Source organism: Nannospalax galili, unplaced genomic scaffold (assembly GCF_000622305.1).
Source record: "Nannospalax galili isolate Female #2095 unplaced genomic scaffold, S.galili_v1.0 scaffold25, whole genome shotgun sequence".
NCBI classification, from domain to species: Eukaryota; Metazoa; Chordata; class Mammalia; order Rodentia; family Spalacidae; genus Nannospalax; species Nannospalax galili.
Genome location: NW_008355642.1, coordinates 673,766 through 686,906, shown reverse-complemented (window position 1 = coordinate 686,906; position 13,141 = coordinate 673,766). Strand labels below are relative to the sequence as shown.

The 13,141-nt window shown below is 37.1% G+C and overlaps 1 protein-coding gene across 5 annotated transcripts in view; it reads left to right on the top strand.

Annotated features, from left to right (window-relative positions):
* Nucleotides 1-11,426, top strand: part of Pak3 (p21 (RAC1) activated kinase 3) — a 290,822-nt gene extending 279,396 nt beyond the window's left edge. For all 5 annotated transcript variants that reach the window (XM_008852948.3, XM_029556029.1, XM_029556026.1 and 2 more), the window contains 2 exons: nt 1,656-1,793; nt 5,737-11,426. In XM_008852948.3, coding sequence (XP_008851170.1) covers nt 1,656-1,793; nt 5,737-5,826 — 228 coding nt within the window. In that variant the 3' untranslated portion in view covers nt 5,827-11,426. The remainder of the gene's footprint in view (nt 1-1,655; nt 1,794-5,736) is intronic.
* The last annotated feature ends 1,715 nt before the right edge of the window (nt 11,427-13,141 follow it).

Sequence of the window (13,141 nt, the reverse complement as noted above, 5' to 3'; positions counted from 1 at the left end):
TCTCAATGGTGGCTTATAAAAAGTAATCACCTAGAAATCTTAAAAATACTGAGGCCTAGTTCCTCTTGCAGTCTTCTACATAATTTGGTAATGGAATCCAGTATGGGAATTTAAAAATTAAAAAAAAAAAACTCTTCAAGTTGTTCTGATATGCAGATAAGTCTAAGAAACCTGGGTGGATCTGATAAGTACTTCTATAAGTGTAACTCTAGAACCAGCACGGCCAGCATCAACAGGACACATGAGAATGCAAATTATTGGGCTCCTCTCCAGATTTACTGAATTAGAATTGCCTGATGTGGACCAGAAACCTTGAACAGGCCCTCCAGATGATTCTGTCCAAAATGATAGGTTGATAGCCACTAGAACATAAACATTTCTTATGCAGTGCATCTGCAGAGGCTGTTGGCAAGAACTCACCAGAACGTATAAACCAACCTGAGCAAGCCCTTTGATTCTCAGCAAGTTCAAGAGGAAATGTCTTAAGATTTAAAAGGGAGAAGATGACCTACAAGCAGCAGATTCAGGGGATCCAACACCAACACCCTCCCCTGGTGCTTTAATGTATTTTTCAATACTGTCTTTAAATGCCAGCCTCCTTGTAAAGCTTCCTCAAAGCTCCAGTGAAAATCATTTCATTCTTGTGTTTATTCAGCAATATCTACATTTCTGTATCAGTTCTTATCACATCATATTGTAGCTCTATATTCTATGACTAAATTGTGTTGTCTCTGAAAACATGATGGCAGTCTCACTCATCCTTGGACCTCCAGTGTCTATTATAATACAGAGTCCACACTAAATTCTCTAGAATTATTTGCTCAGGGGAGGCATGAGGAATGGCTAGCTTTTGGGGCTACTAAGAAACTTCAAAGATGGATTTAGCTTTGTGACTTTATCACAGTCCCGGGTCTAATTCTGTTCTTTGAAAGCTAGGAATACCAAAATATTCTGCATACCAGGAGTCTGTTTCTGTGTTGGCTTTACACATCAAAAGATCTCAAAGATGTGTAACAATTATTGGCAACTTGTTTTTACCATAAGATGCATCATTGCCTAGTACCAAAACAACTCACTTCTACTTTGTTCATATTTCCACTTATTATAGGAAAAACATAATGTGAAATATAATGAACAAAATAAGGTTTCAGCTATCACAAAAGTATTTGTGTCCTTGGACCCCACCAGTTGCCTCTTTTCCAAGCACTGCTGTCTTTTGGTTCCTTGTGCTTCTCTAGTTTTATGATCTGATCTCTTCATCCCATGTCTGCTCACAACTGTTATTCAAATAAGATCAGCAGTTAGTAAATGAAAGTCACTTTTCAGTGTGTCTTGGTAAGGTCATACTCAGATTGGCATGTGTGTATGGTTATGTTCCCTACCTTTTAAAGTCACACATTGACAGGCAGTCCTTTAGTTGTATTTCCTAGGTACTTGATCACACATTCATTGACACCTCATTGTCACCTCAGTTACTGCCAAGATTAATAATTTCTAGATATTATAAAACCTTTGGAATGTATGTACCTGTTATTCTCTGAAATAGAATTTTTAAGCCTAGAGTGTAAACATGAAGAAAATTGATTTCGGTGTTCTGTGATCACCCAGGATTTTAATGTATGTATGCTGAAGAGCTTTCATTTTTTTCTCTATAGGCATTATATCTGATAGCCACTAATGGAACCCCAGAGCTCCAGAATCCTGAGAGACTGTCAGCTGTATTCCGTGACTTTTTAAATCGTTGTCTTGAGATGGATGTGGATAGGCGAGGATCTGCCAAGGAGCTTTTGCAGGTGAAAATATAATGGGACAATATGATGAGAGTTACTATGTTGAACTTTTCCTTGTTGAGGAGAGATGTAAGAGAGCTCTGTCAAGAGACACGTCATTAGAGTTAGTCTATTACCATTTGATTTTAGAGCACAGGCACATAAATATAGGCCTGCATCTATTGCATAATTGCTTGGTATATTGTTACCTTTATTCTGAGAAGTTGGCATTTTAATCTATAATTCTCTTTTGTTATTCTGGAATCTTATTTTACAAGGAAAAAAACCACAATGTTATAGACCCTTTGGTGCTGCTGGTTTTGTCATACGTTTTACTCATGCCCCTGGATGTTGTATTCAGGTGCTCTTGGCTCTGTGTAACTCTGGAATTATTTCTATGGCATGTGTTACTCTAGTGTTTTAGTAGTCAAATATCCTTTGATATGAAATGGCACCTGCTTGCCTGGCTGAACACGATCCAGTGGTGAGTGTCTCTGTAACCATTTGTCCTTTTTGTGGTTCTCAGGATTAATACATATGATGATAATTAAAACCTGTTATGTCCCAAACTCTTTGCATACATAATCTCATTCAATTCTCACAACAGCTCTGTATGGGAGATGTTATTATCTTATTTTTCAGATGTGGAAATAGAGGCTCACATAGCTCTTGAATGGCAAAAAGCTCTAATTTGAGGCTTGGACTGCCTGACTTTCTACCACATGCCTAATAGAAACCAATGTAAATTTTTTAAAGATGTGCTTATTTGACAAAGCAGCAGCACATGCCCAGGGTTACACAAATAGCTTTATTGCTAGGGACTGTTGGTGGTGAATATCAACACCTGGAACATCTAAGTTCAACAACTGCTTGTTCTCTCCATGACTTTGAACATACAAGCCCATTAAACAAAAGGTATAGCATTTGGGTATTCAGAGTGCTAACTGTAGACTCATTGTGTTCTAGCCTACTTCCTTTCATGGAAAAATATGTGTTTCTTTCACTTTTAAACTCGTCTAAAGACAGAAAATCACATCCAGGAAAAAAATCTCAACCCAAACCACACAAGAGCTTAACATATTTGGATGAATTAAAAAGGCTATGCTGTCTCTTTTCCAATACTTGTGAGCATTTCACAAATTGTCATAAGGTCCTAAAATATCAAATCTGGATGTTGCTCTTTAACCTAATTATTCTGGCCTCAAATCATGGGTGGAAAATTTGAGCTTGTGAATGCTTCACTTCCCTATCTTTCCAACCCTGTCACCCATATTCCCTGATGTAGATCTGTGTGGTTACACAGCTGTATAGAACAGAATCAACTATCTAATTAGTTCATCTCCCAATAGTATTTTTATGTGAACCAATCTGAAAACTGATTTTGAATGTAAATTGAGTAGTTTATTACATCTCTTCATTTTGTATATGTCATATCTCCTATATTAATTGATTCTTTTACTCTAGCCTATCATTGCCTGTTTTAGAGGATCAAAGGAGAGAGATGTACAGTATTCATGCCACTACTAAAAGGATGGAGAAAAGGCAAAGGTCTTGAACATTTGTGTGTTTTTATTTATGGCCCAAGTCAATTCATGCTGCTTCAGTTTGCAAATAAGTGTAGTGTTTGATTAAAAACCTGTCAAAGACTTGATTCCTACTCTCAAGAAATACACAATTTCCTTGGGTACATGAAAAAATAATGTAAGATTTTTAGAGACTTATGGAAGCCATTTGGTTTTTCTAGTAGTAAGTGACATAGTTGGCTAAAGAAATACCTTCATTGGCTCGGTTGATAAGAAAGTATCTGTAGCTGGGTATGGTGGCACATACCTGTAATCCCAGTACTTGGGAGGCAGAGAAGGGTGGTTCACTATGAGAAAGACTGAGGTCAGACTGGCCTATATAGTGAGTTATAGTTGAACTGGGGCTACAGGGAGACCCCATCTCAAAAACAAACCAAACAAAATAAAACCAGATAGAAAAAAGAAAAGAAAAGAAAATATTTATAAACAGAAGAATCCTGCTGGGCCTGGAAGTTGGTTTCAGAAAGCTGATGAAAAGAAGTGAAGATTGAAATTTCAAATAGAAGTGTCACAGTTTGTACACCCAAAGGCATGTAGTCATGATAAAAGGAAAAAATCATAGAAAGTGTTGCTGAAGTAAAAGTTTCATGTAAGGAAGCTGCAGAAGATTACATGAAGAGAGAGCCTGAATAAAGAGGTGGGATGGTTGACAGTGGGAAAACCTTGAGATAGTGAGAAACAAAGTTAAGAAAAGCTTTATCTAAGAAAAATTATCTGGCAGTGTGCAATGAGAATAAGCAATAGGACACTGGATACCCAGCACCACATGGCAGCTAACCATCCCTAATTCTAGTTCCAGGGGATCTGCCGCCCTCTTCTGACCTCTGGGGGCATTGCATGACATGGGTACACTTACATACATTCAGGCAATACATTTATTCATTGGATATGGTGGCACATGTCTGTAATTTCTGCATCTAGGAGGCAGAGACAGGAGGATCAACAACAGGCCACCATCAGCTACTTTAAGGCCTGGCTAGGCTACATGAGACCCTTTCTCAAAACAAAGAAACAAAACAAAGAATTAACAACAGGAGAAAATGGAAGCAGGTAAACCAAGGAGTGGTTATTATACTTTAATTGGGCCTTAAGTAGGAAATGCAAGAGATAAATTTAAGAGGCATTGTAAATTTACTTGGTAACTTATTACAATGTAGAATACAAGGGTATAAGACAAAAGTGACTTCAGGGTACTAAACAAATAGTTGCATTCAGTAAAAGAATGAGTTTTAGAAGATAACACATTAGGGGCTAGAGAGAAGGCTCAGTGGTTAAAAATGCTGGCTGTTCTTGCAGAAGACCTGTGGTTGATACCCAGTACTCACATGGCAGCTAACAACCATCCTTATCTGACCTTCGTGGACATGGCTACACTTACATGCATGCAGGCAATACATTCATTCACATAAAAATAATAATAATTTAAAAAAAGATAATGCACTAACCAACATTTATTGGCCCCTTTATAGCTTACAAGGGACTATCACTTGCCTCATTTAACCATTATAATAATCAGAAAGACAAACTGAAACAAAGTGTTTAACTCCAAAGCTCCTGTAGCTAATGTCACATAGGAGGACTCTGTTGGGGAGAATTTAGCATGCCTTTTAAATTGTTGAACTTAAACATTCCAGAGAAAATATCTAGCAGGCAGTTGAGAACTGGGACCTGAAGCCCAGGAGACCAATTCACAGTGCATACATTTTTGAGAGTTATCCCCTTAATTTTGATGACAGGTTGAAACTGCGAAGGAAATGAGATCTGTAAGAAATTATCTAGCCAAAAGAGCTAATGAGAGCCAACTTCTGGTATGAGAGAGATAGGAAGAGAAGTTAAAATGGAAAGAGATGAATCAGATCACATGCATGGGGAAAGGCCCAAGGTAGCATGTCACAGGTCCCTAAAGAGGAAATCATTTGAAAGAAAGAAAAGAGACATATTCGCATCAACTCTTGTAGATGGACCAAAAGAAACATGGTGGCAGCACAGCTATTGGGTTTGAAGGATAGGGACCTATTGGTTTCATAGTAAAATTGATTTCAGTAGTAGATTGAAGACTGAGAGCTGATCCAGAGACATCCATCAGTTTAATAAAGTTAAATAGTTGTTGGCCATTACAGACTGAGTGAAAACTTCCAAGCTCCTTGTTCAAGTGTTTTAAGTCATGCCAAGTCAGTTTCCACAGTGTTTTATGACACTGAAAGACAAAAAAGAAAACAAAAACAAAGGACAGAGGACAAAAACTGGCAAGGTTTTTAAACTAAATGGTGTCTAACTGGGTGCTCAAAATACATTTTAATGAAAAAGGGACTCTTGAAAATGTAAAGTAATATACTAGCTGAAAAAAGAATTCTAGTAATTCTTCTTTTTCCTTCCTTTCACAGCATCCCTTTTTAAAATTAGCCAAGCCCCTCTCCAGCCTCACCCCTCTCATCATTGCTGCAAAGGAAGCGATTAAGAACAGCAGCCGCTAGAACTGCAAGCCTTACCCTTCATCTCCCCGATGAGTAGGACTGTAATAAAACTCTGCTGCAGAAAACGTAGAAGAAATGACAGTCAATGGGGTGGGGGTTCCTTAACTTTCAAATAACTAGAAACTTCTTATAAGCCTTTTTCCTACTCCCTCAGATTATGTAATTTATTTGTAAGCCTGAATCGCAGCCCACACAGGGCAGCAATGTCGAAGTGACCAGCAAGTGGTCACTTCCACCGTGAAGCGAAAGAGCCAGTAGTGAATCCCCTCATTTTGTGCGTTCACTTTGAAGAAAAAGATTTCTCAAAGATGCACACTCCCTCTTCATAGTGTTGTGTTTGTTTTTAAGTTAGAGAGTAGTCCCTCTTGCATTCGAACCTCCTTCAAAACCCCCTACCTAATGTGATGTTTTTCACTTGCATTGTCATTAGATGTCCAGAGAAAAAGATGTCAAAATGTTTTTTTTAAAAAAAGAAAGCAAAAAAGCAAAGAAAAACAAAACAAATAAACAAAAAACAAAGAAAAAATAGAACAAGTATTGTGTGAAGCTGTGGAAGTCCATGCCCTAATAGAGTTGCAATTCTTTTATTCTTCTTCTATAGTGGTGGCTTGGTTTGTGTACCTGTTTTTCTGCATTTGTATTGGAAAAGGTTTCCTTTAAGACATTTTCCAAAAGCAGAGAGGAATATGAGTGTTCAGGAGGGACTTTGACAAACTGTATCTAAATAAAGTGCTAATTGTGAAATCCTGTCACATTTTAACAAGGATGCTTAAGTGGTAGCTAATTTGTCCTGTAAACCAGCTCGTTGGTCTTCTGATACCAGAATAAGGTCACATTGAAATTGTAGCTGCCCTGTTGGATAAGTCCAGGTCCTAAATTTAGGATATCCAGATAGAAAAAAAAATACACCCTACTTAAACAAAAATGGGACTTTCTCCAAGAGCCAAAAGGAAAACAAGATACATATATAATACAGAAATCCTGTTGATCATTAAGTAGGAGAAAATAAGATAATGAATTTAATCCTCTCCTGTGCTCCTGGAACACACGCATTGTAAAATAGGCATATTGTGAGAAAATAGATCCATTAACCAATGTTCTTCATGATCAAAATTATTGATTTTGACAATTTGTAACTCTTGGCATTTTTTAATGAACATCAGGAGAAGATATAGTAATCATTCAACTCTGTAAGAAATGGGAGGTCAGTGGAACCTGAATCCAAGTGAACATTTGACTCTAGACCCTTGTTCCTGTTTTTCCTGTATATGACCAATCTCTTTTTCAGGATATGTTGTATTCATACTGAGTTACTTGGGCTTTTAACTTTTAAAAATGTTGAAAATTGTCCTTGAAAATAATTTTGATTTGCAATAAAATACACCAAGAAATATCAGTCCAACTGAAATCCTTTGTGGCTTGAGGAAAATTCCAAAATTTAACTATTATTTTACCATATTTCTATTTATTAAAACCTCATTAGTTAGTACTTTCTGAATCTTCTGAGAGTAGAAAAATATCTGGAAGGTGTCTGCATGAGTGTATAGTCAGTCTTATAAATTCTGGAAATTTGTTTCTCTAAGCCTTTAAAGTGCTAACAACCTATGCTATAAAATATTTCTTAATTTTTAGAAATAAAGAATCTGAATAGAGCTTATCTACAGTCAGTGAGAAGAGAAAGAGACTGATAACATTGGTCTCTCTCCTCTGTGAGGTACATCTAGTCATCAAACCATCCATCCTTTCCTTCAAATGAAAGCACTTTCTTTAGAGTTTCTGCTAACTGTATAGTACATATGTGTATGTTTAAAAGATGATAGCACCAGTGGATTTCATATTTTCCTACATTATAAAATATGGGAGGGTCTTTCCCCTTCCCTACAAATATCCACGGTGGGATAAAACAATGTGAAAAGAAAATTAAATAACAATCTTAATTGCAAGATTACTTTGCAAAAAGGTGTCTGGACCTAAAATTTTAAATGTTACATTTCTCTCTTAACGAGAAAGAGAAGGAGAGGGTCTTAATTTTTATTTTACTTTAAATTATATTTTTCATTCATACCACCAGGGAATTTCACAAAATACCTGTAATGCAAATAGAATTCAACAGTTTGATGGCTATCCTCTGCCAGCAGAGAGAGACCAAATCCTGGTTGGGAAGTCCTAGTCATGAGTTAGCATCTTTTGCATGTAGTAAAGGCTTTTTGTTGTTATTTTGAAGACCCTGGAGCAATGATGCTTCAGATCACTGTAGGCAGAGAAATGGCTGCTCTTTATGTTTTTGGCTCAAGGCGTTAAGAGTAAAGAGCCAGGTACTTTATTTTTTAACCAAAATTTAATGATAATATTTCCCAGTAGGCATTGCTCTCACATTTTCAAATGAGAACAGCTTCTAAAGCCCCTTCCCCATGTTGGAAAGTTATGTATATTTCTAATAAGTATTAGAGAGAAACTGTTTCTCATGCCAAAATGATGCTGAAGGATTCATATTTGGTATACTCAAACAACTTGAATTCCAGATGATTACCAATTATTTCCCCCTCCCTGAATTTTTTTAAGCTCATCTTAACACAGGTGAGTCTATCCAGATCTTTACCATTGCAAGTATGCCCTGAGACAGTTGAGGGCACATTGTCCAATGTTGATTCCAAAATGTCCTGAGGTAGGAATAGGGCGGTGGGAAAGTCAGGGAAGGGTGAGAAGCACAGTAGAGATTATTTATTTAAGAAAGAATAGAACATTAATATTGTAGCAAGGATCCGGTACGTTGTCATAATCCCAAGAGGATTTTGGGATGGCACGATCCCCTCAAATCAGTCACCATGTTGGGTAATGACTTCGTTCTTGCTGATCTTGTCTATGTGTCATTGTAAATATTTGTGCGTCCATGCTCCATTTTGGCTACTGGATGGCCAAGTCCCATGAAAAGATTTAACTCAAGTATTTATTCTTCAATTGTGTTATCCAGATTTCTTTCAGTCTTGTGAATTGTCCCCTGATGTTTGAGTTTAACCACCTAATCCTCACATCTATCTCTCCCTTGTGAAGCACATTCCATTGCTAAAAGAAAAGAAATATAAAATTGCTTCCTGTTTTCTGTATAACTGTTGTAATAGTTTGAGATGTTTGTCTATAAAGGATATTTCTCAGCTCAAAGATCATGTAAATATTTATATTCCTTTGCTCAGTGGCTTGTTTATTTCTAATGAGGCTGCCAGTTGTCAGAGAGATTCTATAAATTCACATTTAAATAACATAAACAGGGATTACAACTATGTAAAAATAAGTGTGCATATGCACAAAGACTGTGAACACATATAATTGAAATCAGTTGTGTTAGGGTGGTGGGATTATGTGAAAATTTTCTTTCAGGAATTTTCTTTGATGTTATTACTTTACAATGAATAAACAACAGAAAGGAAACTATAGAAACATAGAAAAGATGCCAGAAGCAGATGCCTTTTGGCCAGAGCCCAGAGCATGCAGGGCACAGATATTTGCTAGTTACAATTATTTTATAGTCTTTATGCTTGCCTGGGTGCTGAGGTTGGCACATGCTCAGGTATGGCACATGCTTTCTTAGGAGGCTATTATATAAGTCAAAGTTAAGGAGATGTCACTGCTGGAACTCCAAATGCATTCTGCTATGGAACAGGTTGCCCTTGGCTTTGGTATGGCATCCAGGTGTCTACTTTGGTTGCTTTAGATTGGAGGGGTTACAATTTGGTTAGCCCCCTTGATAGCAGTTGTTTCAGGTGACATCTTTCTGGATTGTTTTCCAAAGACTTTCAGGTTCAATTTTGGAGGAATACAAGGATAAAATACCCAGCTACCAGCATTTCCTTGTATAACAAGAATGAATATCATTCACATAGGATTCTTCTTAACCTGTAGACAAATCCCATTGATTTCAATGGGAATTACCACTTACTAACTTACCTAATTCTGAAATTATTAAGACAAATATTTAGTATCACCCCTGTTGGCATTAAGTATCAGTCTTATTATTTTTGGCTTGGGATGGTCTCCTTGTGCTTTAGTACTGCATAATTATAAGTTTTAGGCCGTGGTTGTGGTTTTCAAGAGAAAGGGAGACCAGCCACCAAAAGAGAAGAATTTCCTTCTAACTCACCAAAGAAATTTTAGCTGAGGACTTTAATAATGCATGTTACACAATGTCATCAAAAGCAGACCCTAGCTCTAGGAAACTCATAGACTGTTCATTAAACATTATTAATATTTATGGAAGTCTTAACCCTGCCATCCCAGTTGAATGCTGAGGTCCTTTACTGAGCTATTGGCAGTTAATATTCACGTAAACAAATGAATGGCCAGTGGTGTAAACACCTCCCAGTCTTGGAACAAGAGGACAGCATTTGTAAACTAACAGCCTAATGGGCCTGTGATTTGGAATGACCTTAACACACAATTCTGAACATATATTTGCATGTGGATTGGGAAGGAAAAAAATAGGGCCTTGGAAATAATGGAAATATTTTTCCTATGAAAGTTTTTCATAAAAGATTTATTTCTGTAATTGTTCTGTTGGTTAGTTCTCAGTTTTCCCACTCCTTTTCTGGTACACACTCCTTTGGTGACCAAATATATCTAAGTAAACTTCTCATGCATGGGAATGTCTGCTACAAACGTGGGAACTGAGCTATCACCATGTGCACACCTCTGACCACAGATACAACTTGTGGCACTGACTGCTACTTAATTTCATTGAACTTGTTAAGAACTTAGAAAATCTGATTAGTGCCATCAGAATCTTCTTCAGAAGCTGCCATCAGGTGAATGCTGTTATGTAATACCAACAGCAAGACAAGTACTATGTTCCCCTGATTGAGTAGCTAGGAAGAAATTGACAGTAATACCAGAAAATGAGTAAGTTATAGTAGAAGGAATCCTAGCCAGGAAAGAGACCTGGCTTCGAATACGAACATTTTGCCTAACTTGCTGTGTGACCCTGGATAAATCACTTAAATTTTCCATAGCTATTTCTTCATCTGCAAATTAAAGTTATTGGACTAACTGCTCTTCAAGGTCTTTCTGAAAGCTGTGACATCATGTGGTGTAATAGGTTGCCTTGCAAATTCAACCTGCCAAAGTGATGGCAAATATCACTTGCTTAAGCCTGGCTCTCTTATATTGCAGTTAAATAGAACTGTGTGAGATGGAAAAACAAGTAAATGAATTTAACAATGCTAGGGAATGTTGATGAAACTGGTGGCAACCTTCTAATTTATTCACAATGTTTTGTTTTAATTTTAATGTCTTTCTGCTCAGTGTTCCCAGTTTTCATTTTCTATACACTGTGTTCGTGAAGTCTGGTTTCCATTAAGCTGTGGCTAGCATTTGCTACTAGAGCAGAAGTATACTGTCACATTTGCTATAATAGAACTTTACTTGGACCGCTCCTTTCCTATGAAGCAGTGCTGGGCCTTAGAGAGTTAAAGCAGAAATGGCACAAGATGGCAGAACCCAAGCATTTTAATGGGTGAAACTACAAAGAGTGGACCTAAGAACTTACAAGCTGCAGAGAGAGAAATGAAAAAGTAATTGCATGCTTTTATCTGACAAATTAACTGTTGGGGATCAATAACATTATTCATGGCAACTCCCACAGTGATTGGCTAGTTATATGAGCATGCTATTGAAGATAAACTAAGAAGCTAGTTTGATGGATGGTCCCAACTGCCTGCCTACAGAAGAGTGCCAACCAGCCCTGAGTGTGAAATTCAAGTTCAATGTGTGTGCTTTGTGTGTGGTGTGCTTTATGGACCCGCATATACTATATTTTTTAGTAATGGTACAATCTTTCACCATTAATGGGTTGAATTTTACATCTTAGTACATCAGCCAGTAGAAGCCAAGTCACATGGGTACTGATGTCTACTGGGATTGTACTCCTAACATCCAGATAAAATAAATTGAGAAGGATCTACATTTTCACTGAGTTGTATCTCATTTGGTTGTGCATTACTTTTGTCAAAATGTGTTATTTGTAAACCCATGTGTAGTGAAATTCTTCTGTAATTTTGGATTAAAGGTATTTATGGTCTTTTGTCTGTTTGATTTTTTAAGTAAGTTATTTCTTTTGTAGACTTGCTGATGGTATGGTTCCATCTTTCCAACCTCAGCATCTGATCTTTTTAAGGGTTTTTGTTTTTGATATTGTTGTTTTAAATTGTGGTTGAAGCAATAGAAATTTGAAATATGGATTGTGCATGACTGTGTCTTGAGTGTAAAAATATTGCAGTTTGAAACTTGGACCTAAAGTATTGCAAATAAAAATGAAAAATATCAGTGATCTGTTGCTTCTCTTGTCTGTCACCTTCCAAAACACCCTGCTTTCACTGGTCATTTTACCTCTGTATGTTGGAGGGTAGCACTGTATTAGAGTTATGGAGGTGATGAAATGCCCAGCCTTTTAAGAAATACGGAAGATGCCCTGCAGACTCTTCCGCCAAATACTCAGACTCAGAGTCTCTATTTGGCTTTTGCAAGGAAAGCTCAGAGAAGTGAATGTGTATATAGAGGGCAAAAACCTGGTTAAATCCCAAAGAAAGATGAAGGAAAATCACCAAGAGAATTCACATGTAACAAACAATTTCATTTTGATCAGCTTTCTGTTTGGAAATTCTTGAACTCATAATGCCATCTTCATAATGTTTAGTGTTTGTCATACTAGACATTACTTTATTTTGATTTATGTGTATGCATGTATGTCAGTGTGTTTCTGTGCATGTGAGAACTCAGAGAGACCAAAAGAAGGTGCCAGATCTTCTGGAGCTAGAATTACAGACTGTTTTGGCCACCCAGTGTGTATGCTGGGAACCAAACTCCTGTTGTCTACAAGAGAAATAAGTGCTCTTAACTACTAATTAGTCCTTGCCATATATCTTATATCAAGGTCTGTAGAACCGCAAAGAGATTCCAAACCAGCATTACTAAGAACATTCATTTACTCACATTTTTTAAAAAAGAATTTACACACTTGCATCATCCTTCCAAGCCTGAAACTAATTTAATGATCTTTTGCTTTCATTCTTTGCTCCTGGAAAAACTCTTCATCGTTACAAATCAAACTTGCTTCTGTGGACAGACAAGGCTTCTAGCACATGGTCCTCCCTAAGGTTATTAACTCAGTCATCACCTTTAAAGCAGCGCTGTTCTGGTGTGCACATCTCAAAACATGCTCCAGACTCAGGAAAGAGTCAATGTTATAAGATGCTGAGAGAGCAAGGAGCATTTAATAATGCCTATGACCATTCCTCATTTGAAGGAGTCATAGTATGGAGGCCCATTG